Source organism: Balaenoptera physalus (genome assembly GCF_965194825.1).
Source record: "Balaenoptera physalus genome assembly, chromosome: 3".
Classification (NCBI taxonomy): domain Eukaryota; kingdom Metazoa; phylum Chordata; class Mammalia; order Artiodactyla; family Balaenopteridae; genus Balaenoptera; species Balaenoptera physalus.
The window spans coordinates 134,979,743-135,004,897 of record NC_138890.1 but is presented as its reverse complement, the minus strand read 5'-3'; the positions used below and the strand labels follow the sequence as shown (position 1 = coordinate 135,004,897).

The 25,155-nt window shown below is 47.5% G+C and overlaps 3 protein-coding genes across 13 annotated transcripts in view; 1 reads left to right on the top strand and 2 right to left on the bottom strand.

The window, feature by feature from the left end:
* Positions 1 to 2,810: 2,810 nt before the first annotated feature.
* Positions 2,811 to 13,369, bottom strand: MCIDAS (multiciliate differentiation and DNA synthesis associated cell cycle protein). Its single transcript, XM_082457619.1, has 7 exons — positions 13,191 to 13,369; positions 13,007 to 13,103; positions 12,735 to 12,826; positions 9,409 to 9,481; positions 8,632 to 8,843; positions 7,907 to 8,017; positions 2,811 to 7,649 (listed from the first exon to the last, which is right to left on the bottom strand). Exons 1-7 carry the CDS (start codon positions 13,305 to 13,307, stop codon positions 7,209 to 7,211), a joined length of 1,143 nt encoding a protein of 380 aa, XP_082313745.1. The 5' UTR covers positions 13,308 to 13,369; the 3' UTR covers positions 2,811 to 7,208.
* Positions 13,370 to 15,606: 2,237 nt separating this feature from the next.
* Positions 15,607 to 19,887, bottom strand: CCNO (cyclin O). 3 transcript variants are annotated; one of them, XM_082457607.1, is made up of 5 exons: positions 19,351 to 19,887; positions 18,530 to 18,715; positions 17,894 to 18,079; positions 17,286 to 17,410; positions 15,607 to 16,579 (listed from the first exon to the last, which is right to left on the bottom strand). In XM_082457607.1, the coding sequence occupies exons 1-4, from the start codon at positions 19,825 to 19,827 to the stop codon at positions 17,291 to 17,293; spliced, it is 969 nt and encodes a 322-aa protein (XP_082313733.1). In that variant the 5' UTR covers positions 19,828 to 19,887; the 3' UTR covers positions 15,607 to 16,579; positions 17,286 to 17,290. The 3 variants fall into 3 exon arrangements, with proteins under 3 accessions (XP_082313733.1, XP_082313732.1, XP_082313731.1); XM_082457606.1 differs by having other exon boundaries at positions 15,607 to 17,410; XM_082457605.1 differs by lacking the exon at positions 15,607 to 16,579 and having other exon boundaries at positions 17,319 to 18,079.
* LOC309658716 (uncharacterized protein) overlaps positions 18,174 to 25,155 on the top strand; it is a 69,328-nt gene continuing 62,346 nt past the window's right edge. For 4 of the 9 annotated variants that reach the window (XR_014262382.1, XM_082457610.1, XM_082457612.1 and 1 more), the window contains exons 1-2: positions 19,879 to 20,252; positions 20,388 to 20,590. Coding sequence is in view for 7 of the 9 variants with exons in the window: in XM_082457610.1 (XP_082313736.1) it covers positions 20,142 to 20,252; positions 20,388 to 20,590 (314 nt within the window). In the remaining 2 variants the exon portion in view is untranslated. Of the gene's footprint in view, positions 18,263 to 19,878; positions 20,253 to 20,387; positions 20,591 to 25,155 lie in introns of those variants that run through there. The other 5 variants (XM_082457614.1, XM_082457616.1, XM_082457615.1 and 2 more) reach the window with 2 other exon arrangements.

The window sequence follows — 25,155 nt, the reverse complement described above, 5'->3', positions numbered from 1 at the left end:
GCAGAGGGAGGAACATTCCCAAATTCATTTTATGAAGCCACCATCACCTTGATACCAAAACCAGAAAAATATATCACAAAAAAAGAAAATTATAGACCAATATCACTGATGAACATAGATGCAAATATCCAGAACAAAATACTAGCAAACAGAATCCAACAGCACATTAAAAGGATCATACACCATGATCAAGTGGGATTTATCCCAAGAACGCAAGGATTCTTCAATATATGCAAATCAATCAATGTGATACACCAGATTAACAAATTAAGGAATAAAAACCATATGATCATCTCAATAGATGTAGAAAAAGCTTTTGACAAAAGTCAACACTGATTTGTGATAAAAACTCTCCAGAAAATGGGCATAGAGGGAACCTACCTCAACATAATAAAGGCCATATATGACAAACCCACAGCAAGCATCATACTCAATGGTGAAAAACTGAAAGCATTTCCCCTAAGATCAGGAAGAAGACAGGATGTCCACTCTCGCCACTCTTATTCAGCATAGTTTTGGAAGTCCTAACCACGGCAATCAGAGAAGAAAAAGAAATAAAAGGAATACAAATTGGAAAAGAAATAAAACTGTCACTGTTTATGGATGACACGGTACTATACGTAGAAAATCCTAAAGATGCTACCAGAAAACTACTAGAGCTAATCAATGTATTTGGTAAGGTTGCCAGAGACAAAAATAATGCACAGAAATCTCTGGCATTCCAATACACCAACAACGAAAAATCAGAAAGAGAAATTAAGGAAACAATCCCATTTACCATTGCAACAAAAGGAATAAAATACCTAGGAATAAACCTGCCTAAGAAGGCAAAACACTTATACTCAGAAAACTATAAAACACTGATGAAAGAAATCAAAGATGACATAAACAGATGGAGAAATATACCATGTTCTTGGATTGGAAGAATCAACATTGTGAAAATGACTATACTACCCAAAGCAATCTACAGATTCAATGCAATCCCTATGAAACTACCAATGGCATTCTTCACAAAATTAGAACAAAAAATTTTACAATTTGTATGGAAACACAAAAGACCCCGAATAGCCAAAGCAATCTTGAGAAAGAAAAATTGAGTTGGAGGAATCAGGCTCCCCAACTTCAAACTATACCACAAAGCTACAGTAATCAAGACAGTATGGTACTGGCACAAAAACAGAAATGTAGATCAATGGTACAGGATAGAATGCCCAGAGATAAACCCACGCACATATGGTCACCTAATTCATGACAAAGGAGGCAAGAACATACAATGGAGAAAGGACAGCCTCTTCAATAAGTGGTGTTGGGGAAACTGGACAGCTACATGTAAAAGAATGAAATTAGAACACTCCCTAACACCATACACAAAAATAAACTCCAAATGGATTAAAGACCTAAATGTAAGACCAGACATTATAAAACTCTTAGAGGAAAACACAGGAAAAACACTCTTTGACATAAACCACAGCAAGATCTTTTTTGACCCATCTCCTAGAGTAACGGAAATAAAAACAAAAATAAACAAATGGGACTTAATTAAACTTAAAAGCTTTTGCACAGCAAAGGAAACCATAAATAAGACAAAAAGACAACCCTCAGAATGGGAGAAAATATTTGCAAATGAAACAACAAAGGATTAATCTCCAAAATATACAAACAGCTCATGGAGCTCAATATCAAAAAAAAACAACCCAATTAAAAAATGGGTGGAAGACCTAAATAGACATTTTGCCAAGGAAGACATACAGATGGCCAAGAGGCACATGAAAAGATGCTCAACATCATTAATTATTAGAGAAATGCAAATCAAAACTGCAATGAGGTATCACCTCACACTGGTCAGAATGCCTATTATCAAAAAATCTAGAAACAATAAATGCTGGAAGGGGTGTGGTGAAAAGGGAACCCTCCTGCCCTGTTGGTGGGAATGTAAATTGATACAGACACTATGGAGAACAGTAAGGAGGTTCCTTACAAAACTAAAAATAGAACTACCATATGACCCAGCAATCCCACTACTGGGCATATACCCTGAGAAAACCATAATTCAAAAATATACATGTACCACAATGTTCACTTTAGCACTATTTACAGTAGCCAGGACACGGAACCAACCTAAATGTCCATCAACAGATGAATGGATAAAGAAGATGTGGCACATATATACAATGGAATATTACTCAGCCATAAATAGAAATGAAATGGAGTTATTTGTAGTGAGGTGGATGGATATAGAGTCTATCATACAGAGTGGAGTAAGTCAGAAAGAGAAAAACAAATACTGTATTCTAATGCATATACATGGAATCTAAAAAAAAAAAAATGGTACTGATGAACCTAGTGACAGGGCAGGAATAAAGAAGTAGACATAGAGAATGGACTTGAGGACACAGGGTGGGAGGAGGAAGCTGGGGCAAAGTGAGAGTAGCATCGACGTATATACACTACTGAATGTAAAATAGCTAGTGGGAAGCAGCAGCATAGTACAGGGAGATAAGCTCGGTGCTTTGCCATGACCTAAAGGGATGGGATAGGGAGGATGGGAGGGAGGCTCAAGAGGGAGGGGATATGGGGACATATGTATGCATATGGCTGATTCACTTTAGTGTACAACAGAAACTAACACAGTATTGTGAAGCAATTATACTCCAATAAAGATCTATTTAAAAAAAAAAAAAAAGAGACAACCAGTGTAAACTGCAAACTATTGATATAATGATTTTCTTTTGTTAAGTGAACATTTTGGCTTGTGCATGAACTATTTTTATGAATTTGAATCTTTATTATCAAAATTTAGTCTTTTTAAAAATTCTTTTATTTTTATATAATTTTTTAAAATTACTTTCCACTTACAGTTATTACAGAATATTGGCTTTACTCCCTGTGCTGTACAATACATCCTTGAGCCTATCTTACACCCAATAGTTTGTACCTCCCACTCCCCCCACCCCTATATTCCCCCTTTCTCCCTCCCCACTGGTAACTACTAGTTTGTTCTCTATACCTATGAGTCTGATTCTTTTTTGTTGTATTCACTAGTTTGTTGTATTTTTTAGATTCCACATATAAGTGATATCATACAGTGTTTGTCTTTCTCTGTCTGACTTACTTCACTTAGCATAATGCCCTCCAAGTCCATCCATGTTGTTGCAAATGGCAAAATTTCATTGTTTTTAATGGCTGAATAATATTTCATTGTATATATACCCCCATATCTTCTTTATCCATTCATCTGTTGATGGACATTTAGATTGTTTCCATGTCTTGGCAATTGTAGATAATGCTGCTATGAAAATTGGGGTGCATGTATCTTTCTGAGTTAGTGTTTTGGGGGTTTTTAAGTATATACTCAGGAGCGGAATTGCTGGGTCATATGGTAGTTCTATTTTTAGTTTTTTGAGAAACCTCCATACTGTTTTCCACAGTGGCTGCACCAATTTACATTCCCACCAACAGTGCACAAGGATTCTCTTTTCTCCACATCCTCGCCAAATTTGTTATTTTTGTTCTTTTTGATGATAGCCATTCTAGAGGTGTGAGGTGATATCTCATTGTGGTTCTGATTTGCATTTCTCTGTTGATTAGCGATGTTGAGAATCTTTTCATGTGCCTGTTGGCCATCTACATTTCCTCTTTGGAAAAATGTATATTCAATTCTTCTGCCCATTTTTTAATTGGGTTGTTTGTTTTTTTGATGTTGAGTTGTATGAGCTGTTTATATATGTTGGATATTAATCCCTTATTGGTCATATCATTGCTCCAAATAATTTTAAATTCTTTAAATATCATTATACTGCCTAGTTCTCCTTTAGGTTAAACATAGACACAAAAATATCATTAGCTAATATTATAAATTAATGATACCATAATTCTTCAACTGTTATGTATTATTCTTCTAAGTGACCTTTGAGTTAATTAGAAGAATTAGGACTAGGTCCTGATCTCTCTGCCCACATTAGGGGTCAATTGAATTGAGCTTCTTTAACACATTTCATAAGTAATTTTATTCAGACTCTTCACACTTATCTTCAACAACAAGTCCTTCATTGAAGGTATTCATTTCATCATTGAAGCTACCTTCTGGGTCATCTAACATCATTTTTCAAAGCACATTATTGTCGCTTCCAACTTTTTGAAATATAGCCCTTGTTTGAATGTAGTATGGTTTCTATCATTAAAAACTTAATCCTAAGTCACAAGAATTATTTGCATAACATCAGGTAAACTGGTTTTTGTTTGTTTTAACCTTTTTAAAGTGATCTTTAAAAAGTTTCTTTACAACAGTGGTCTCAAAGGTGGCCCTAGACCCAGGCATCAACATCACCTGGCAGCTTGTTAGAAATTCACATTCCCAGGCTTTACCCAGACTCACTGAATCAGAAACTCTGGTGATGGGGCCCAGCAAGCTGGGTTTTAATAAGCCCTATAGATGATTTTGATACACGCTACAATTTAAGAACCACTACTTTAGAACAACATCTAAGTGTTGCAATTATGAGGTCATTTCCTTAAAAAATAATTCAGTTAAAGTGTGTGTGCCTCTTTTTTAAAACTGATTTTGCTGCTATAGAAACTGTTTAGAAACACTCCAACCATGTTATCTAAAATAATAATTCCTGTCACATCCTATCCCTAGACCCTGCTTTATTTTCTATATAACATGTTAATTATCAGACATTATATACTATTTGTTCAGTATCTGTCTCCCCCACTAGAATGCACGCTTTATGACAGCAAGGAATTGGTTTTGTTCATGACTATCTCCCGAACACCTTGAACAGTGCCTGGTCCTATTTGAAATGAAGGAATTATTGGGATAATTTCAGGCTAACATGTCTTCTTGAGCTAGGCTAGATTACATAGTTGAATATAGGCTCAAAGAATCATGGAGAAAATGGCTAAGATTTGGTTTAAAGTTGCTCTCACTGAGGTTTCCTACTAAATCAGCAACAAGCAGTTCAAAGAATTCGCACCATGTAAGGAATGTAAGGACATAAATCAGTGGGCACAGCTCCCTTCATTGCCAGTATAAGCACTCAGTCATTGGATGGTTAGCTTCCCAAACAAGTGAAGAAAGCACCAGGTCAAAGAAGCTCTGGTTTGTGGGCTCATTCAGCATGGGGAAGGCCGTAAAACCACCTACTACCACGCACAGAAGTCTTGATAGCTCTTGTAATTTTTTAAATTCCAGGCATAAGGCAAATAGAAAAATACATATAGATAATTTTTTAAGTTTTCTGTCATTGAAGCTAATGCATTATGAAGATACTAACTGAGGAGTGGAGAGGAAAAGAACTTTTAACAAGCTGATTGTTTCTTGAAACAAGGGGTTTTGTTTTTGTTTTCTGTTTCTTCTGATGCTGAACTGTAGTAACTTTATATTTACGCTGACGAAAAGATTATGGGGGCTTCTTTGGTGGCAAAGTGGTTGGGAATCTGCCTGCCAATGCAGGGGACGCGGGTTCGAGCCCTGGTCCGGGAGGATCCCACATGCGGTGAAGCGGCTAAGCCCGTGCGCCACGACTACTGAGCCTGTGCTCTGGAGCTCGTGAGCCACAACTGCTGAGGCCCACGTGCCTAGAGCCCATCCTCCGCGAGAAGAGAAGCCACCGCAATGAGAAACCCACGCACCGCAACTAAGAGTAGCACCCACTCGCCACAACTAGAGAAAGCCTGCGTGCAGCAATGAAGACACAACACAGCCAAAAATAAAAATAAATAAAATAAATAAATTTAAAAAAAAAAGAATTCTGAACCATCCAGTGTATTTTGTAAGAGTCCATTTGTTAGACAAAGTATGAGGAAATGTGCTCTATTTTATCACTTTCTTGTTTGTTTTCAAAATGGCCATTTAAATACAGATAACAGTTACACAGGACAAACTGGAGAAGCAGGTTCCGCCAGCCTGCCCAGCTCACCTGTTACCTGATCTCTCCATTCAGATGGCATTCGGATGGCAGAACCAGCAATGCAGTGTAACAGGGTTGGACACTTGCCCATGCTGAGCCCCCAAACGCAAGAAGCAGCCCTCTTGTTGAGAACTGTGGAGCTTAGGACAAATCACGACTTGACATACTCTATTAACAAAACTTCACAACAGAGTAGAAAAAGGAAGCCCACGCAAAAGGGGATAAAGAAAAGGCAAAGCGAAGGCACCATATAACACCTAAGTTTTTCTTAGAAGATGAAGCCAAGAAATATAAAACATGAATGTGTACCCCAGTTTTATCCATGGAATTCAAATAGATAGTTTTACTTTTACCAAGGTTTCCACACTTAGTTTCTGCCCCCCAAAAATATGAACACCCTAAAATATGCACATTCTTTTTCAGGTGGGATGTACCATTTTCTTAAAACAATGTGTGTTTCTTACTAAGTTTGCTTTTTCTGTGGTTATTCTGTCTAGACAAATAAAACTATACATAATTAATATAAACATTTATCATAAATCTTACAAATTATGTAAATGATCATTACAAACAAACGTGTTTAGCACCTATTTTGTCAATAACCCATCGACTCTGAGAATCTTCACTTTCCTCTGTTTTATTGCCTGCCCTAAGACAAGGGTTTAGGAATTCCTAACCCTAACCTCTCCTAATTTTTTATTCTGGCAGCTAAAATGAAAGATTCCAATCGTAACAAAATTAAGTGATCAGGGGAAGTGAGTGATGTATTGCAACGTTCACCCAGAGACCTGGCCTCTGGACCTGCAATCTTTAAAAGACTAGCGAGAGCACTTGGAAGGTTCCCATGACGGTTCTTTTTGTAGAAAATTGCTTAACTTCTTAGAGCCTCCTTTTGCTTCGTATGAAAGTAGGGCATTATTATAATTATAAAATACCTAAGTGGTTTTTAGGTCCCTTCCAGCTCTAAAAAGTACGTAATTCAAAGCTGCTAAAAATAAATACTTTAAAAATTGACTGTGACATATAAGTGTATGTATACACATACATATGCACGCACACACACGCACATACACACACGGCTTCGCTGTGAAAAGGGGAGGGACTAGACAGTATTTTGCACCAGAATTTTACAGTGCATCAGTATCAAAACGTTTTTGTTCCTGAAAAAAATGTTTCAGGCTGGCGTCGGCCCTGCAAGTGGAGTTCTTCTAGAAACCAGGTTTCAGCTACTCCCGTTTAGCCTACAGGGGCTTCAGTTTGGATAGAAGGCAATGTTTCGGAGGACCACATCCCAGCTCAACTGGGGACCCAGCGGAATTTGTAACCCCCGTTGGCTGTCCGGATGGTGAAGGCATTGCCCTGGGGGAAAGCGAGGGTACGGATGGTGCTGTGGCTGCGGATGGAGGTGCTGAAGGAGCCGCCCTCCTCCAGCTCACTGTGGCTCAGGTTCAGCGCGCTCCGGCTGCAGTCTGTGCGCAGCCCCCGGAAGGCGCCGTGCAGGTTCCCGGGCCTGCCGTCCGTGCTCGGGGGCTCGGGCTGCAGCCGAAGCCGCTTGGGATCGCGGCTCTGCAGCGCTTCATCGCAGCGCTCAGAAATCTCCCTCAGGATGGCGTCCACTTCCGCGCAATCCTGCCCCGCAGCGCTGAACAACTCCTCCAGGCTCCTTTTGGAAGTCGCCTTGAGCAGGATAGGCTCGGCTGCCACCCCGCAATCCCGGGACTGTGTGATCATCAGCTTCTACAAAAAGATGGGGAGGAGCGCCGCCCTGGGGCCCGCCGGACTCGCCTCGTGCTGGGCGCTCAAAGGAGACCTGGGCGCACGTCGAACTGCGCGACTCGGCCGACTTAGGCAACACCTGCAAGTGACTCAGCGAGCTCCCAGCGGTCCTCTCCGTTCCCCGACCCCCGCCGGCTCCCAACACCAGGAGCTGGGTGGGAGGTGCACAGAACATTTCCGACTTCCTGCAGTGTTCTACACGCGCGCGCCCCACTTACATCCAGCACCGAGGCCAGGTGCCGTGTCCGACTGGCGAGTTCCTTCAGTTGCACGTTCCGCTCCTTCAGTGAGGCGATCTCCTCCTGTTTCTGGGTCAACGTCACGTGCAGCTGCAGGCGGAGACCCAAATATTCAGGGATAGGCTACCCTGCTCGGTCTCGCCTGTACACTCTTCATAAAGTGAACCCAGATCCTAACGTCTAATTAGAAACTGGGGCCCCAAGGACGTTTACACTGGTGAGAATGATAATTTTATTTATTTATTTATTTATTTATTTTTACAGAGCACTTAGACAAAACGTTTCTCAGTTAATCCTCAGTGTAGCGGTGAGGAGTGCTGACTTGGGCAACAGGCAGATACAGAAGTTCAACCTTCCTATAAGTCAGTTTCCTTATCTGTAAAATGGGGCTGGTAAAAGTATCTAGCTCAATGGCTGTGAGTAATTAATGAGGAAAGTAAATTGGTAAGCACAATACCAGGCATATAGAAAGCCTTCAGTAAATATTGGTGGCCCTATTAAAAATCTGGTGGGTAAGATTATTCCCACTTCGTGACGTTGTAAACTGAGGTAGAACCAGTGGAGCAACAGCAGCTACGTAAACTCGTCCACTGGTTCTAACGTCCAAGGGGGCTCATTCCCGCTCCTGCAACTCCGCTTCCTCCTGGGGCCCCATGCCCTGCCCCCGCCCCAAGGACTCCTGGACGCCAGCCCAGTGTCCCTACTTGGTTATTCTCCACGAGTGCGTCCCCCAACGCCCTCTGGTTCTGGTCGGCCACCTCCTTCCAGTACTGCTCTGGCGGGGGCACGTCGGGAGGGCGCAGCGGCGGTGACTGCAAGGCTTGTGGGGAGACACAGGGACCAAACGGCAGTACGTCGCAAGGAGAGAAGGGGAAGTCTCCGCCCGCCAGGGGAGGCGACATCAAAGAGGATGAGTCTGATGAAGAGGAAGAGAGGGAGCTGGGTTTGCAGCCTCAGACTCGTGCCCAGCTAACTGCAGGAACAAAATATCACGCGGGTGTAGGGTTTACGTGATTTTTCTTTATTAATAAAGCACCCCTCACTCTGCAATCCCTACGATCCCCAGGCTCTTCCTGATATCCTGTACATACACAGCAGGCGCTCAATAAATGCCTGTTGAGATGATCTGAACTGAATTTCCACGGTGGCCAGGGCAAACTTGCCTGAAGTCACACAAATGCCCTACTCTGCACACTCCTGTCACTCAGCGTCTTCCAGCCCACATCACAGCGTAGGGTTCTCTCTCCCAGAACTCACACGGGCAAACTGAGAAAGCGCTATAGATCCAGCGACTCATCTTCTCCATTAGGAAAAAGGGGGGGGGGTTAAATATGGATGAGCCAGACCCTTTGATGAGTTGCTGGCGAGTCGTTGACAGGTACAGGGTTTACCACTTTCAGGACCACGAAATCCGAACTAGTCAGATTTGAGGGGTAGAGGACACCCCCGCCGTTATTTAACTGCAAAGAGATTGCACTTGCCTGCAATGAGATCATCCACGGTGTCTCTGAAATCCTGCAGATCGAAGTCCGCTGCCGTTTGCAGGGAGTGGTTCTGAAACAAACCAGAGGTACAAACTAGTTAATGTTGAGTCTGGCGGGTCTGGAACACTTCCTAGACCGACAGTTAACCTCCCGGGCTCGATGGCAGGTCTGCATGCACTCGCGTTCGCAGCGGAAACTTGTACCTGAAAATCAAAGCCCTGCCCGAGACACGGAATCCAGCAGGCCTGCACTGCCATGGTGGGGAGAGAGACGCACGAAGCGGGGACCCGGTCGCGAGGGTCCTGCCAGGCGCTGAAACTGCGCGCTGCTGCGTCGCGCTTCGGTCCTGCTGCGCGCAGCACAGCCACCCCGCGCCCGGGCCCTGGCAGCCGGCAGTCCGGCGCCGCCTCATTGGCCGGTCACCAGCCAACCAGGCGCGTTGCTAGTGCGCCCGCAGAACTTCAGCCCTGACTTACCTCCCACAGGCCAAGGAGCCACAGCTCTAAGAGCTGAGAGCCTGGCGTACGGACACACCGTCCTTCCTCCCAAGACCCGCCAGCGTGCAGGGGCATCCAAAGCAGTAACTCGAGTCCACATATCCCGCCAAGGCTCAGTCACAACTACACCACCTCTCCCCACACAGAAAGAGAAAAGGTAGGCGAAGATATGAGGGGCCAGGGATGCTATGGAAAGTGCTTCTGTTCAGCACGCAGCAGGCGTGGACCCTCTTGCTCTTCTGTTTCTCAAAAAGTTGGAGTTGACTTTTCCTGTACGGCGTGATGCATCACCAGCATCTTGGACTGGACACTCTCCTCGGTTCCTGCAATGTGCCTGGGTGCGTGAGACGGAAGGAGACTGTAAAAGGCTGGTGACCAGGAAACTTCTTATTCCCTTAATTCGTGGACAGAGTTGACACAAACTTTTACATCGAGTCTCTCTGTTAATTCTCACACCAATGTAGGAAGCAGGCAGGGCCCAGGAAGTGACTCCTCCCATGATGGAGAAGCTGAAGCTCAGAGAAATCGCGTTGTCGAAAGCCACCCAGCTCTGAAATAGTGAAACTGGAGTTTCTGCCCCAGAATGCTGGTGCCTATTTCAGTCCTCTTTCCTCTATACCTCATTGCCTCTAGCTTTTATTTCTCTTTTAGGAAAGCCTGGTTTCCAATGAAGACAGTTCTGGGAAGGGGAAAGAAGCCTTTCAAGGAGCACGGTGTGATGGGTGCATCCAGTATGCCCATCAGAAATATCTATTCTACTGATTCCACTATTATCAATTTTTTTATTCCTTTGGGTTAATCATATTCTTCTCCCAAACACCCTTCTTTACTATTCAAATACTTCTGAGAAGAGGAACTTATTCTGACTCTAACTTCAAAGAATGTACAAGTATCAGTTTCCTTAAGGGAGGAGAGCTTCAACCAGGGAGACCTCTAGCACCAGTTGAGAAATGAGTCTGTAAGGGGAAGGGAGCTTAGAAAGGAAAGACTGAGGGCCCCAGACAAATCCTGAAGCACAAGTTCTTCCCTGGTTGAAGCAGTCAGAAATGAAACATTTCCCAAGGGCTAAAAGGTCTCCCTCTCAGTAGAGAAAAGCCCTTACCATGAGGAGACTAGAGGCCAACTCAGGGACAGGCACCCAGGAAATGCTTCCTCCTGTGCTATCCCAGGTCTTAGCCTATTCTGGACCTCCAACACTTGTAGAGCACTTCCTATCTCTGTCCACTTTCCCCAACAGGAAGGAGAAATGTAACCAGAGTGTGCACTGGCCAGGGGGTTCCCCCACAGAATCTTACCCTAGGGATATATCTCCTTCTGTACCAGTTCTGCCTTCTCACAGGAAAAATCCTGGACCTCTTGCTTGGGCCATCGGGCATGAGCTCTGTCCTTGAAACTTTGAATCCTATCTTCCCAATTAGGTAAAAACCTGGCATTTCTCCAACACAAACAGCAGCCAAAAAACAAAAACAAAACAAAACCAAAAAACTTAACGCAGAGCATGATGTCAAATTTAAGTTCTGTATACATAAGCAAAAATTCAGCAAGAGCCTGCTTGGTTTTGTTGTTGTTGTTGTTTAGTTTGGTTTGATTTGGCTTTTTTCTTGCAAAATAAACATGTTGGAGTAAGGGCGTGATGTAGCCCTCTGGGTCCGTTGAAAGATGCTTATGTATTGTCTTTTTTCATTTGAGCATCCAGACCCTAAAAGAACAGGAGAATGGCCTTTGCAGGGCAATTCCCACTTTTACCTGTTGCCTTTACAATCTCTGCTCTCAGTTGCCACCTACCCTGAGTCTCCCTAGGCTCTATCCCAATTCTAAGAGGCACTTAGAGAGGCCCTGGGAAGCTTTGCTCCACCACACCAACCCCAGTTCTAGGAGGTGGTCATTTCCTCTGGAGAGTTCTGTACTTGGTCTGTTCCCCTGGAAACCTCATATCCCCAGCACGTGCTGCCAGGAACCTGGAACTGACACCCTTCCTGGAGGTTGCATCTAGCTATTCATATCCATTCATATGCATCGATGGATGCATTCATATCCATCGATGAGGCAGGCTTCTGGCCTCCCAGACACCAGTGCTGGGAGGCGCCATCATCTGGCTGGGGAGTCTCAGCCCTGGCAAGTGGTAGAAATGGGATGCAAGTAAGAAGATAGGTTTTTTGGGGGAAATGCCTCTTTGCCCCATGGGAGTAAGTGACAGCAGCCTTTGCAGGGGGCGAAAAGGACTTTTATAAAGTACCCAACTGCTGAAGGGCCATCTCTGTAGAGAGCAACGTTTTCAGTCAGATTTCTTCGAGTCATCTGTCACTCTTCCCACTTCCTCCAAATGTAAATTCTCTTCGTTTTTTCCAGTCTTGATCGAGAAGTTATTCTCCGATCTCCACACTCCTTAGACATCCAGGGAATGAAAATGGTTAATGAATGGCCTGGAAAGGCATGTTGGGAGAACAGATAGGTGCCCAGAGAGCAACGTTGCTCCCATCTACCCACCTGGTCCCTCAGTGCGCAACCTTCACGTTGCTTTATCGCAGCTCCAAGGAATAGATGGGGAGGGGAATGGGAGACCCGTCTGGCAGGGGAGCCCTCCAGATGAGCTTCCCTGTCCAGAGTTGGTCAAAACAGTTCTGAGAATGCGGCCACCGTTAACATACTAGGAAGGAGGAGGAAGTGCTAATCCTCGAGGCTTGGATTTCGGCAGGACATCTCCCCCCGCTAGCCAGATGTGTCTGCGCTCCCCACCCAAAAGGATTCTTTGAGGCAACTCGAGAACTGACTCCCGAATCGAAGTTTGGGCTTCGAGAGGCCGCGAGTTTCCGCCAGGAGAGGTACCTGTGAGGCGGCCGAATTACCGCTAGGCGGCGCGTCGGACCCGAGTAACGAGGAGCAGTCAGCGAGGTCCTGCAGGTCTATGGTGGTGAGGGCTGCGCGGGGAGAACCGGAGACACGCGCCGGGCGGACCCTAAGCCTCCCCGCAAGGGCTCGCCGCTGGCATCGCTGCCAGGACTCCGAAACCCCAGGGAGAAAAGCTATTCTGAGCCCCGCGCGCCCCACCCACCTCGCGCGGGGAACCCGAGGGGTCGCGCAAGGACCACCGGTATCACCTGGTAGCGCAGCGGGATCGGCGTCTGGGGGATCCTCGTACACCGACACCGGGCTGCTGCCGCTGCTACCGAGAAAGAGCTTCCGCCCAGGGGCGAACTAGCCGGGCACAGAAACGGTGAGCGCGGGTCAGCCCTCACTGCCGGGAGCGTGAGGACCCTGCCCGGCTCCGTCCCGCGGCCCCACCTTCCTCTTCAGCTTCCCGGGCTTGCCGAACGGCCGGCCTCGCGGATCCAGCATCCTATTGGGGCAAATACTGTCGAAGGCCCGGCGACCCGCCGCGATGCCCCCGCACGCCTGCATCCTGCCTCCCCGCCCGCTTCAGGCCTGGAGCCCCGCGTCGACTGCTCGGAGGCGGCGGCCGGGCGGGGATGGCGACCCCACACCCAGCGCTCCCGAGGCTCTGAAGCCGGTCAGAAGTCGGGGAGGCGCGTGGCCGGGGTGGGGCTAAGGGGCGACTGTGAAGGTGCGGAGGGAAGGCGGGGTGGAGTAGGAGGACCGCCGCGCGGGCGGGGCGGCTCGCGCCTGAGCGCCAGTGGTGGCGCCTTCAGCCCGGGACAATCTGTGAGCGGGCGGAGGCGTTAAAACCCAACCTGGCAACGCGGCTTCCCCCGGGAGCCGCGAGCGCGGGGCCCGGGCCCGCGAGCGCTCTTTTGGCTCGCGTTGGCGCCGCAGCCTCCCGTCCACGCCATAGGAAAGGAGAGGAGGGGAGGACAACCCCTACTGGTCCCTAGCGCTGGGTACCGCCTTTCCGCGTACGGACAGCGGGAATGTGGAAAAGTTAACGATTCTTATTTCATTTTCTTCCCACGCCAGCCACAAGGCACGAAACAAACTTGGAGTGTCAACTGCCAAAGTCAGACCCCGGCGTTTGCCCCGCCATGTAGGATTTGCTGGGGATGTATTGTAGAAGTCCAGCAGGGACTCCCCAGAACAGCCCCAGATTACGGAAGTTCCCTCCCCCAAGGCTAGGGAGCCCTCCTGGTTTTGACATCCACTTGGTCTGATGCCTAGAGCCCCGCTCCGTACCCCTACCCGGCACTTTCTCAGGCAGCAGCAGCTGAGCACAGCCTTTAAAAAAGTGGGTCACACATGTCCACAGTGGACAGCCCCAAATCCCCTAAAACCCGGTCTCTTCCCCTGAAGCCTCGGCTACCGCTCGAGGCATTTGGTCACTCTCTGTACAACCGGCCTTGCTTGCTCAGCCGGAGTCTTGGCTCCTCTTCCCAAGCCGGAAGCCTCTCCCAGGAAGGGGCATCTCTAGATCCTTGGGTGAGGGGTCTCTTTCAGGACCACTCTCATATCCATACGGTTTGAACAATCATCTGAAATTGAAATCTTTGTGACCCCCTATTGGGCACCTTAAATTGGTGCCTTACACCTCATAGGAGTAGTGAAAGATCCTCTTTTATTTGCACCTATTATCTGGATTAATAAACAAGATCCCCCTAACAGTGATGGAAAGCAATCCAATGATATAGTTAGAATAGACTTAGAGACTCTCTGAGCCATCTATAGATGCAGGAACCCAGTGAGGTCAGCCAGCTAGAGTTGGTGTGGTGTCGCTGATGGTGAGGAAGAAGCTCTGGCTTTAGGGTCAGAACCCATGCTCCACCAGATACCTGAACCCCAGTTCTTTTGGAAAAACATAGCACTAACTTCAGAGGAGTTGCTGTGAAGATGAGATTGTTTATGTAATACGACTGGTGCTTGGTGTGGATAAATTAATGTTGCTGTTTTGAGGCGCCTTTTCAGCTGCACCTCCAGCCTCCCACAGCCTCTTGCTGGCTTTGTCTCTTACTTCCTCTGGTTCCTGAGTAGCCTAGCCACTAGTCAGTCCATTCCCCATCCCCATCCTTAATGACTTCCCAGTCTGTAAAAGGAGTGGGGAAGCTCTTAGCTGAGTTTTGGGGAGATCTTTACACATGGCAAGATCCAAAACAGGCCCATTTTCCATCAATGAGTTACACATGGGAGTAGGAAAATACGGGCAGTGTGCATAAAAATGTACAATAGATTGTCTCTGGCAACAGGAGCTGGAATAGCATGATTACATGATTCCTGGTCTGGATGATTCTGGAACCAAATCACCCATATCAATCTTAGCTGAGTAAAGGCTGGTGAAGACAACTCCCCCCAAAATCACTTTTGCAGAGGTACCCCATCCCCTAATAGCCAGGCTGAGAGCTCCAGATATTTTGGAACTTGGAACAGATGATATGATTTTCCTCCTCCTTTTCACCATCACAGACCAGCATTTCCTCAAACAGCTCAGGGATCACCACTTCCCTCTCCCTGAGCCAAGGAGGAGAAAGTTCCTGGAGAGCTTAGCATATCAACATATCAGGAGAGTAGGGTTCGTAAGGCGCTCCTGTCTCTGGAGAGTACTTGGGTGCACAAGAAGTGCAAGGAAGTTTCTCTAAGTATGTTTTGAGTTTGCTTTTTATCTGAGCCATTTGTCATACATTTAGATTTATTCTAAATGCAGTAGAACATGACTGAGTTTATTCCGCCAAAACTTTATTTTTTCAACCATACAGAAAATTTGAAAAACACAGTACAATGAACAACAGTAACATTAACATTTTCCTGTATTTGCTTTCTATTTTTTCACCGAGTTTTTTTTTTTTTCTGTGTAACTCCTCCCCCACACCCCATCACTGTGCAGGCTGCCACCAGCCTTTTTTTTTTTTTGGCTGCGTTGGGTCTTTGTTGCTGCCCGCAGGCTTTTCCCTAGTTGCCGCGAGCGGGGGCTATTCTTCGTTGCCGTGCGTGGGCTTCTCATTGCAGTGGCTTCTCTTGTTGCAGAGCACAGGCTCTAGGCGCGCGGGCTTCAGTAGTTGTGGCTCGCGGGCTCTAGAGCGCAGGCTCAGTAGCTGTGGTGCATGGGCTTAGTTGCACCGCGGCATGTGGGATCTTCCCGGACCAGGGCTCGAACCCGTGTCCCCTGCATTGGCAGGCGGATTCTTAACCACTGTGCCACCATGGAAGCCCCTAGCCTTCTTGAAGACTTGCTATGTGCCAGGCAGGACCTGTGCTGAGGGGTTTGTAGAGAACATCTCATTAAATCCATACCTCAACACTACCAGGTAAATGCTACTGTTACTCCCATTTTTACAGGAAAGACTTAAGCACAGATATGTGACTTGCTTAAGGTCACACAGCAAATTGACTCCAGAGTCCAAGTGTTTAAGCACTACTTTATACTACCTCATAGCAATCTCATAATAGCTTCATAATAGCCCCGCTATCAGTTGGAGGTTGGGCTCAGAGAGGTTAAGAAATTTGCTGGAGGTTACAGATTCAGGGTCTACAGCAGATTCACAACAGTGAGAATGAAGATGATGGGACAGCTGTGGAGTCACAGAACTCCAGCAAGCCTCTGTCACATTTCTTGACTCACTTTTCCCATCTGTAAAATGACTCCTGTAACATGACTGGAGGCAAGGACGGTACTGGCTCTCCAAATATGTTCTCCATAATCCCTATTAAATGGAGGGCACTGAACAGATCACTTGTCCCACACTTACCTTGGGAAGAGAGGTTTTTTTTTTTTTTTGAGCATTTCCAGAAACCTGTAAGTGGAGGAAATTGAGCATGTGGCAGAGGGTGGAACTCTGGACTCAGATCACCTGCCTTCAAATCCTGGCTGCTCCACTGTTGTTTAACCTCTCTGTGGCCCAGTGTCCTTCTCTGAAAAATGGGATAATAGACTCTGCCTCGTAAAACTGTTGAAGGATTGAAATAATGAATGCTGAACACTGTGCCTGGTACATGTAAGCACTCAATGATAGCCATGATTACTAGTGCACCATTGTTACCATGGGCTCACACATAGTAGGCGTTAGACAAGAGAGAACTGTTCAACCATGTGATTGCAGGATAAATGGACTCAATTTGCAATGGCCATAACTGCCTGCAAAGCCTTCATTTTCCCACATCTGGCAGTTGTCAGGGTAACTCTTGGTTGCCCCAGCTAGTGGGAGTGTGCAGTCCCCAAAGCTTCTCAGCCTGGGATCTTCTGCACCAGCAGTGTGCCCCCTGGCCCCGCTAGACAACATCGACTGCTGTGGGTTCTTTTCAGCCTCACACCCCACCTCGCCCTTTGAACCTCTAGGAGTGAGCAGTCCTCAGCCTCCTAACAAGGTCACCAGTTACAGGCCAACCAGTGACCCTGACTCGTCTTGTAACTGGAACCTCGGTCTACAGGAACCTCTCCAGACCTGGTGTTCCCAAACAGAGATGCCTGGGGGGAGGGAGGAGCCCTCCATGGTTACTGACCGCCTCTATTCCCGGATGGCCTTCACCTTCCCTCTTCGTGGACAAATGCTCGCATTGGTAGTATTCAGACAAACCACCGCAGACAGCCTGTTTACTGGGGAAAGACTCGTCTCTTCTCTTGTGCGCTGTTAGTAAAATAAATAAACAATGAAACGCTACAATCGTACACTATTTACAACCTGCAGGATGAGCTGGTGATCAAGTGGGAGGCCTGAACCCCTCTCTGTGGGCCAATACTGCATTCTTTCAAAGCAATGGGAGAGGTCCAGCAGCCAGGCCAGGGGATCAAAGGAGACCAAGGGTCTACTTCATTTCAAGCTCGGGGACAGGCTGCACTTCTCGCAGATCTGGAGAGGCACTATGTGAGTCAGGGACGTTCTGTTTATGGCCACCAGTAGCTCCAGCTTGCCCAGGCAGTCCTGCAGCGCCGCCTCGGGGTGCCCGCCCAGGCGCAAGTCCATCGGGCGAGGGAACTGCAGCATACGGTCTGCCAGCGCCAGGCAACAGATGGCCAGCAGGGAGGGGGTGTAGCTGGTGAAAGCGTAGTCAGCCAGGCTCAGCTCCGCCACCCCTCGCGCCAGGGCTTGCGCTTCCAGGGCTTCGGAGACCTCTGCCTGCCCGGCCTCCACGCGTGCGTGCGTGAAATGCTCCAGGAAGAAGCTGATGGTCGGCGCGCCCAGGCTGAAGTGCAGTTTGTGCAGCACGATGCACTCGAGGTTGCAGAGCTGCTGCCGGGAGAAGGCGCCGCAGCACAGGGCCAGGAGCTGCTTCACGCGCGGCGGGTGCACCTCCACCTGTAACACAGGGGCGCTCATCCCTCGCTTCGCAGCATCCAGGGCCGGAGGCCCACCCAGTCTCACACCCGGGAGAAAACCAGGACCTCCCCCATCCCTTCCAGCGAGATATTTGGGGCTTCGCCTCTCCATACTTCCACCGTAATCATCTGAGGTGTCCTTCCAGCGCAACGCTGAAAACAGGTTTGAGAAATTTTGAAGATTTTTTTTTTTTCGGAGACTAGAATAGAGGGGCTACAGAGAGCTGTTGCCACGTGGCCTATTTCTTTGGGGGCTGGGTGAAAGGATTGTTCGTTTTGGGGGGAATTCTGTAGTTAAGGCTGTGGGGCATGTAAGTTTGCAAAATGAGTTCAGGGAACCCAGCACTCAACCGTGTGCGCTGAAGAGCCGGGCGGCCAGAGAGCGGCCGGGAGTCTGGCTGGCCCCCAGACGCCGCGTGGAGGTAGGTACCTGTTTGCAAGCGATGAGCAGGGACGTGACCCCGAGCAGCTGGAAGCAGTCTGCAGCCACAGGCGTGGTGATAAGGAAGCGGTCCAGAGTGTTCACCGTCAGGCACAGCGACTCGAAGGAGAGGCCGAACTGGCGGTGCACGGGGATTAGCCAGCTGAGCAGCTTACAGCGGGATTCCGCCGTTACCTGCCGGAGGGAGGAGGGAGGCGGGCCAGCTGAGCCTAGGGCTGAGAGCGGCTGTGGAAGGGACAGGGCACGAAGACCTAGGGAGCGTCCCCGGAGGGAGGCAGGAAACAGAGGAAAAACCTAAAGGCGCTGGAAACGGAAAGAGGTGGGCAGCGCTGCTGCGGAAGGAGCACAGGCAGGGCTAGGAGCCAGGACGCCGGGATTCGTGCCTGGCGCCGTGCCGAGCGCGGATACACGTTACCTCGTGTAATCCTCTCAGCAATCAGTGGGGGCAGGGAGGTCACCACTTTGCAAATGCAGAAACAAGTTTAGGATCGTGAAGTAACTTGCCAGAGTCGGTAGGAGTCTGGACTCGAACCTAGAAACTGTCTTAACTAATCTGCATTCTACCGTGTCCCTGCTAAACAGTTTGGAGACTTCGGGCAAGCCACTTAAGCCGTCTAGGCCCCGCTTTTCTCCATCTGTAAAATGAGGCTGGTGGCCCGGCCCTCCAAAGCCCCTTCCCGCTCGGACCGGGGGCAGAAGCCGGGCTGGCGAGGGCCGGGGCGCCGCGGAGGGCAGACAGAGCAGAAAAGGAGAGAGCCCGGGAGAGGAAGAGGAGCGGCGGTGGAGAGCTGGCTCTACCAGCGCCTCACTTGTGGCTGCCGCGCCAATGACTCCCGCGGGTGGTAGTGGCTTTCCCGCGCCTTGCGGAAGGCGTAGCAGCTCTGACCGTAGTCGCGGAAGGTCTGTAGATCTAGTTGCACCAGCTGCTGGGCAGGACCGGGTAGGGGGCTGCAGCCTCGCGCCGCGGGGCTGTCTGCACCATCCGAGCCGGAGCTGGGGGACTCGAACAGGTCGCAGACGCCAGAGTCTCCGGGTAGCGGGCACGGGTTCAGCGGCTGCAGCGGCTGCTTCCTCCGGAGGCGTGGGCGCCTGCTCTTCTTCACCGGGGCACGGAGGTTCTGGTCGTCCCGCCTCCCAGCCCGGGCGGCGGGGCTCACGGGGCTGGTGGGGCAGGGGGTCACCATGATGAAGCCGGGTGGCCGTTCTCCGACTCCCCGGCTGCGGTGGGGTGGACACGCGTGCGCAAGAGTGCGGAGAAGGCCAGACCTGAGCCGCGGCGAGCCCATAAGTACTCTGCCTGCAGGTTGCCTCAGCCACACCCCCGGCTTCTCACTGGCTGAGCCCAGAGCGGCACGAGAACCGCGCTTTCCCGGCTAAAGACCCGCTCCCGAGCGCGCTGCTGGCACACTCAGCTACCCGGGTCTGCAAGGCGGAGGAGGAGCTACAGCGCGCAGGGCGCACTCGCGTTGCGCGGCCCGCTCCGTGTGCATCCCTTGTTACCCGGGCAACTGAGCTCGGGTTGCGGCAGGAGCTGAGCGCGCGCGGCGTGGGGTAGCGGTGGGGTGGGGCGGCAGCTAGGCCAGGTGGACGCCGGATCCAGATGAGGGAATCTAACCGCGCCCGAGAAAGAGAATCCCCCGGGGGGTATCTCCTCGTCCTTGGCCAGATGGTTTTGACAAGTGCGAACACCTTCTATGCCGGCTGTAACCAGGTCGGTAATTTTGTAAAGGTCCTCTTCCTAGCTCCAGACGAAGGCTCCAGCTAGAATTGTCAGCACAGACGTTTTCTTCCGTGACCCATACGAACAATAATTATAATTCAGTTGCGTTTGTGATTTTCGTTTTAGGCAGGACCTGAGGAGCCAGTATCCCTCCTTCCGCCGGGCTGGGGAGCACAGCCTCCGCAGGTTCCTCGATGCTGCTGCGTATCTAGGGGCCAGTCCAGCCAGCCAGCCGGTATTCGTGCTCCAAACAGAAGACTGCCCGAGGAACCTCCAACAGCAGGTCTGCAGCCCTGTGATATTTTCTCCGCACTTTCCCCCCAAACCAAGTAAGATGCAGCGGTTTAAGAACTTATCATTGTTGGAGGGTTGCATTTCTAGCTTTATTAAATTGCTCACCGCCTGCTATGTTCTAGGTCATTAGCTTCTGACCCCCTGCCCCGCGCGGCCCAATCTTTCTCGGTTATTCCCTGCTTCCTGTTTCTGCTCCTTCAAAGTGGAAGTTTCCTTTGAGGAAGCTTCCTTCAGAAGCCTACGGAAGTAGAGCTGGAGGGGGGGCGGTGAGAGAGACTGGACTAGACCTGGCAGCTTCCTGTTCTAGTAGAAGCGGCAGCCCTTCTCCGGCCTGAGTGAATCTCCCTCGGGCTCACACCCTTCAGGAGAAGGGGCACAAGCAGCATCTAGTCAGCCTTACAGGCATCTCGCAGTGGCAGAAAGCCCGCATACCCTCCGGCTGATGAATTTTGCAGAGGTGCTCGAAGAGGTGAGTTACTAGGTGCTGTTTGGCGAGCAGGTTCAGCCATTTTTCATTCCAGAAGAAAGCTGACATATGTAATCAAAATGTAAATCCTTGTCCCCAGAAATTTAGCGGAGTGTGGGGTGGTGTCTTCTAGAGATTCAGGTAAAAGAAAAGGGACAGATTTCGGGTTCCAGTCAGTGTTACTCCTATTTTCCTGTAATTCTGAGCAAGGTCTTTAGTCTTCAGACCTAAATAATGGCATTTATAACATGAGAGATTAGCTAAGACTTACGTGTATTTCAAAATACAGATGCCAGGCCTCCCTGTCTCCTCTCAGGCAATTGTTGGGGAACTTTTACAGGAGGAGCAATTAAATCTGTGGAGTGGAGTCAGGTATCAGACTTCTTAGGAAGGACCTAAGAATTCTGATTCTTTAAATTGGCCCAGATGGCCAGGTAGTATGGTGGGAAGAGTGCACAGTCAACTCCTGGGGTTAAAATGGTCGCTCTCTTTGATTGGTTATCTTGGGCATGCTGCTTACCTTCTCTGAGCCTCTGTTTCCTCACCTGTTAGTTGTGGATATTAATACTCGCCTTAAGAGTCAAGTGAAATAGGTGTGAAAACTCAAAGTCCTTTTTTGAATATAAAATAGTGGGGTCACCTTAAAATTGTCATTGGGGAGTCGACATTATCACACTGGAGATATTCTGAAAAGCAGTACCATCATTTTATCCACCTGTGGACAAGAGGCTAGTGGTACCTTGTTGAAAAGGCTTTGTCCTCCCAGAGAGTTTGCCTGCTGTTAACTCGTAATAGGGGGAGCCTGAGCTTTGGCCTGATGGCTCTATTCCTCAGTACTTGTGGAATGCCTGCCATGCCAGGTCTAAAACAGTTAGCAAGGCTGCCTGGGCCCTGCCCTTGCAGAGCTATCACTGTAGTGGGGGAAACAAAACCACTTGTCATACTTTTTAAATTACTGAAGTGTGGTAAGGGTTATGATGGAGGATCTCCCGGGTGTGGGGTTGGCAGATGAAATACAGGACTCCAGTTAAATTCAAAAGTCAGATAAATAAGTGTTTAGTATCTCAAATATTGCATAGTACCTATTATACTAAAAACTCATTCGTTGTTTATCTGAAATCCAAATATTGCATGGGGCATGCTTATGCTAGAAGAGTATTTATTGTTTATCTGACATTCATATTTAACTGGACCTCCTAACCTCTGGCAGTCCTACCTGGGGCCTTGGGGTCCCATATTAGAAACAACTGGCCTGGGCTGGAAAGGCTTCCCAAAGCAAGTGGTGGTTAAGCAAAGATAGAAGGATGGGGGTGGAAAGAAGATAAGAGGGAGATTTGGCCACAAGTATTTAAAATAGAGAAACAGGATGTGGGAAGGTCTGGAAGCATGATTCCTGGGACATTCTAGGGCCTATCTGATGCAGAATGGCTGGAACACAGAGTTGGGGGGGGGAAGGGAGGAGAAGAAACAGGGGAGATAAGAGATAGTAGCTAATATATAAAACTTCTTATGTGCCAGGGATTGTGTTGTGCTTTTTATATGTATATATTATACTCACTTCATCTTTGCAACTCTATGAGATGGATTCTATTATTATCCCCATTTTACAGAGAAGAAAAACTGAGGCATAGACAGGAAAAGTAATTTGCCCAAGGTCATGCAGATAGTAAATGGCAGAACTGGATTCAAATAGAGACAGCCTAGCTCTTTGCTCCATAATCACCATGCTCTACTCCTTCAATAGCAAGATCCTGCAGTTCCTTGTAGGCTACGTTAAAGGTTTAGACTTTACCTGAAGCGACTGAAGATGCTTGACCAAGGGAGAAACACGATCTGTCTTTTGTTTTAAAAAAATTACTCTGAAAAAAAAAATTACTCTGATATGTGGAAAATGGATTGGAGGAAAAGAAACTGGAGGCCTTTAGGTACAGTATTTGTGGTTCAAGCTAAGGGCATTTTATTTGCCCTATGAAGGGTCTTTAAAATTAATTTCTGTTTTTTAATCTTTCTGGGACCAGGGCCCAATGCACCTTAAAGGCACTAGGCAAACCTAAAATACTTTAAAAATGTAAAACCTAATTAAACCCAGGCTGCTATGATGAAAGCTGCTTAGCCACGATTTGACACTGCTTATTTTCAGGTGTTGTTTATGAAATCTGCAAGTGAGTATTAATATAATGGAACCAACCTTGTCTTGTTTTTTATTTTTATTTTTTCCAGTTTAGCACTTTAGCTTCTGTCAAAACCCCTACCCTCATGCTGCCCCAGGTCTGGGATTGGGGGACTGAAGTAGGAAGATCGCATTTCCTGACAGTACCTCGTTTCAGCAAACAAAGCAAGTGGGTTGCTACTTAGATATGGACAACTTTGTTGGCACCTCACATGATCTTTAAACTCGGTTTTGATGTCACTAAAAATACTTGCTTAAGACTCTATTTTCTATTAATGTATTTAAGTGCCCAAATTGAGAAGTATTTAAGGTACTTGAAATCAGACAAGTTTTGCTGGTATTTAGTAAACAAAGGGCAGGAATTTTCAGCACATTTTAAAAAGCCAGACATTTTACTTACACGTCTAAATGTCCACAGGCATCCACACCTGGGGAAAAGGCCATCTCTTTGTTACCTGCCTTCCTGGTGCTCTGCCAATTACCAGTTCATTAAGGGTTCAGTACACATGCTCAAGTGCATTGCTTCTCCCTTAGTGCATACGTGTACTTTTTCTCCCAACTCAATCCACCTGTGGCAATCTGCCTGGCACAGGTGGTAGCATGTAATGGTTAAGAGCTTTGGCTCTGGAGTCAAACTCCTTGGGTTTTAAGCCTGGGTATGCAGTGCACAAGCTCCGTAAACATGGGCAAGTTACTCAACCTTTTTATTCCTCAGTTTCCCCAGCTGTTAAAAAAAAATGAAGTAGTAAGAGTATCCCATAAAATTGTTGTGCGGATTAGATAAAGCATATAATGTGCCCGCATAGTACTCAATATGAGTTACATGCTGCTATAATTATTGAGTTTTTCCAGCTGAGGTATGTGGGTTATTTTGCCATCCAGGGTGGCTGAGGAAAATAATACCTGTCATCCAGTTTGTTGATACGTATAATATATGTATTACATATATATAATATCTCATATGTATCTGAATTATACGTTGATATATGTTTATAGCTGTAAGGAGCAAGGAGGCTATTCATAATACAGTTCCACTGGACTTAATTTGAGATGTGAGTCGGGTCTTTGGAGTGTTGAACTAAAGATATAGCCCTCCAAATAAGCATTACCTGGGCTAACATTTAAGAAATTTTACTTCTGTAAAGTGTATGCCTTTTTGCCACATTCAGATGCTGAATTCCAGCTATGAGAAGGAAGATGTAATATTGGGTTGGGAGGTTCTCCAGCAGCAGCCTGTCCTTCCAGGGCCTGGATCAGAAAAACTAAAAGAGTAGTAAGCACAGTAGCATAATTATGCTTGAGGCCAACCCAGGCCCCAGCTCTCTTGAAATCTAGGAGACTAAGTGATTTGCTTCAGTGAGCCTTCAAAGCATTTCCTCAAACTGTGATTGTAGTCTGATACTCACTCTGCTGTTTTCCTTTTAGATGGTGGGGTTGCCCATGTAGACTCAGGGGTATCAGGAGGGAACAGCCCTTCTAGCACTGTGGATATAACATTTAGGGTGTTGACATTTACTTATGAAACAGTCAAGATGTTGTTTTACTATCAGACTTGTTTTAGGAATGTATTATGTAGCTTTATTGAGCTACTACCAGTGTATAGAGAGCAAAGTCTTACCTGAAGACTGAGGTCATTCCTGGTGTTGTTTGCTTGGAGAAAAGATGTGCCTTCCCCAAAAGAAACCACAATAAGGGGGAAATTTTTGGTAATCTGCAAGAAGGAAATGTTTCTCTCTTGTGCTTGTCCCCCCAGGTAGTGAGGTGTCTAAGGAGATTTGCTCATGATGGTAGATGTTAAAGTGGCATGCCTCAGATTTTGTGATATTCTCAGAATAGGTAATTATGACACAAAACCAAGAGACTATAAAAGAAAAGATTGATAAATTTGATTATGTAAAAGTAAAAAAAAATGTTTTTACAGGGAAAGATGTATTTTCAGTCAAAACTGGAAAAATACTTGTAAC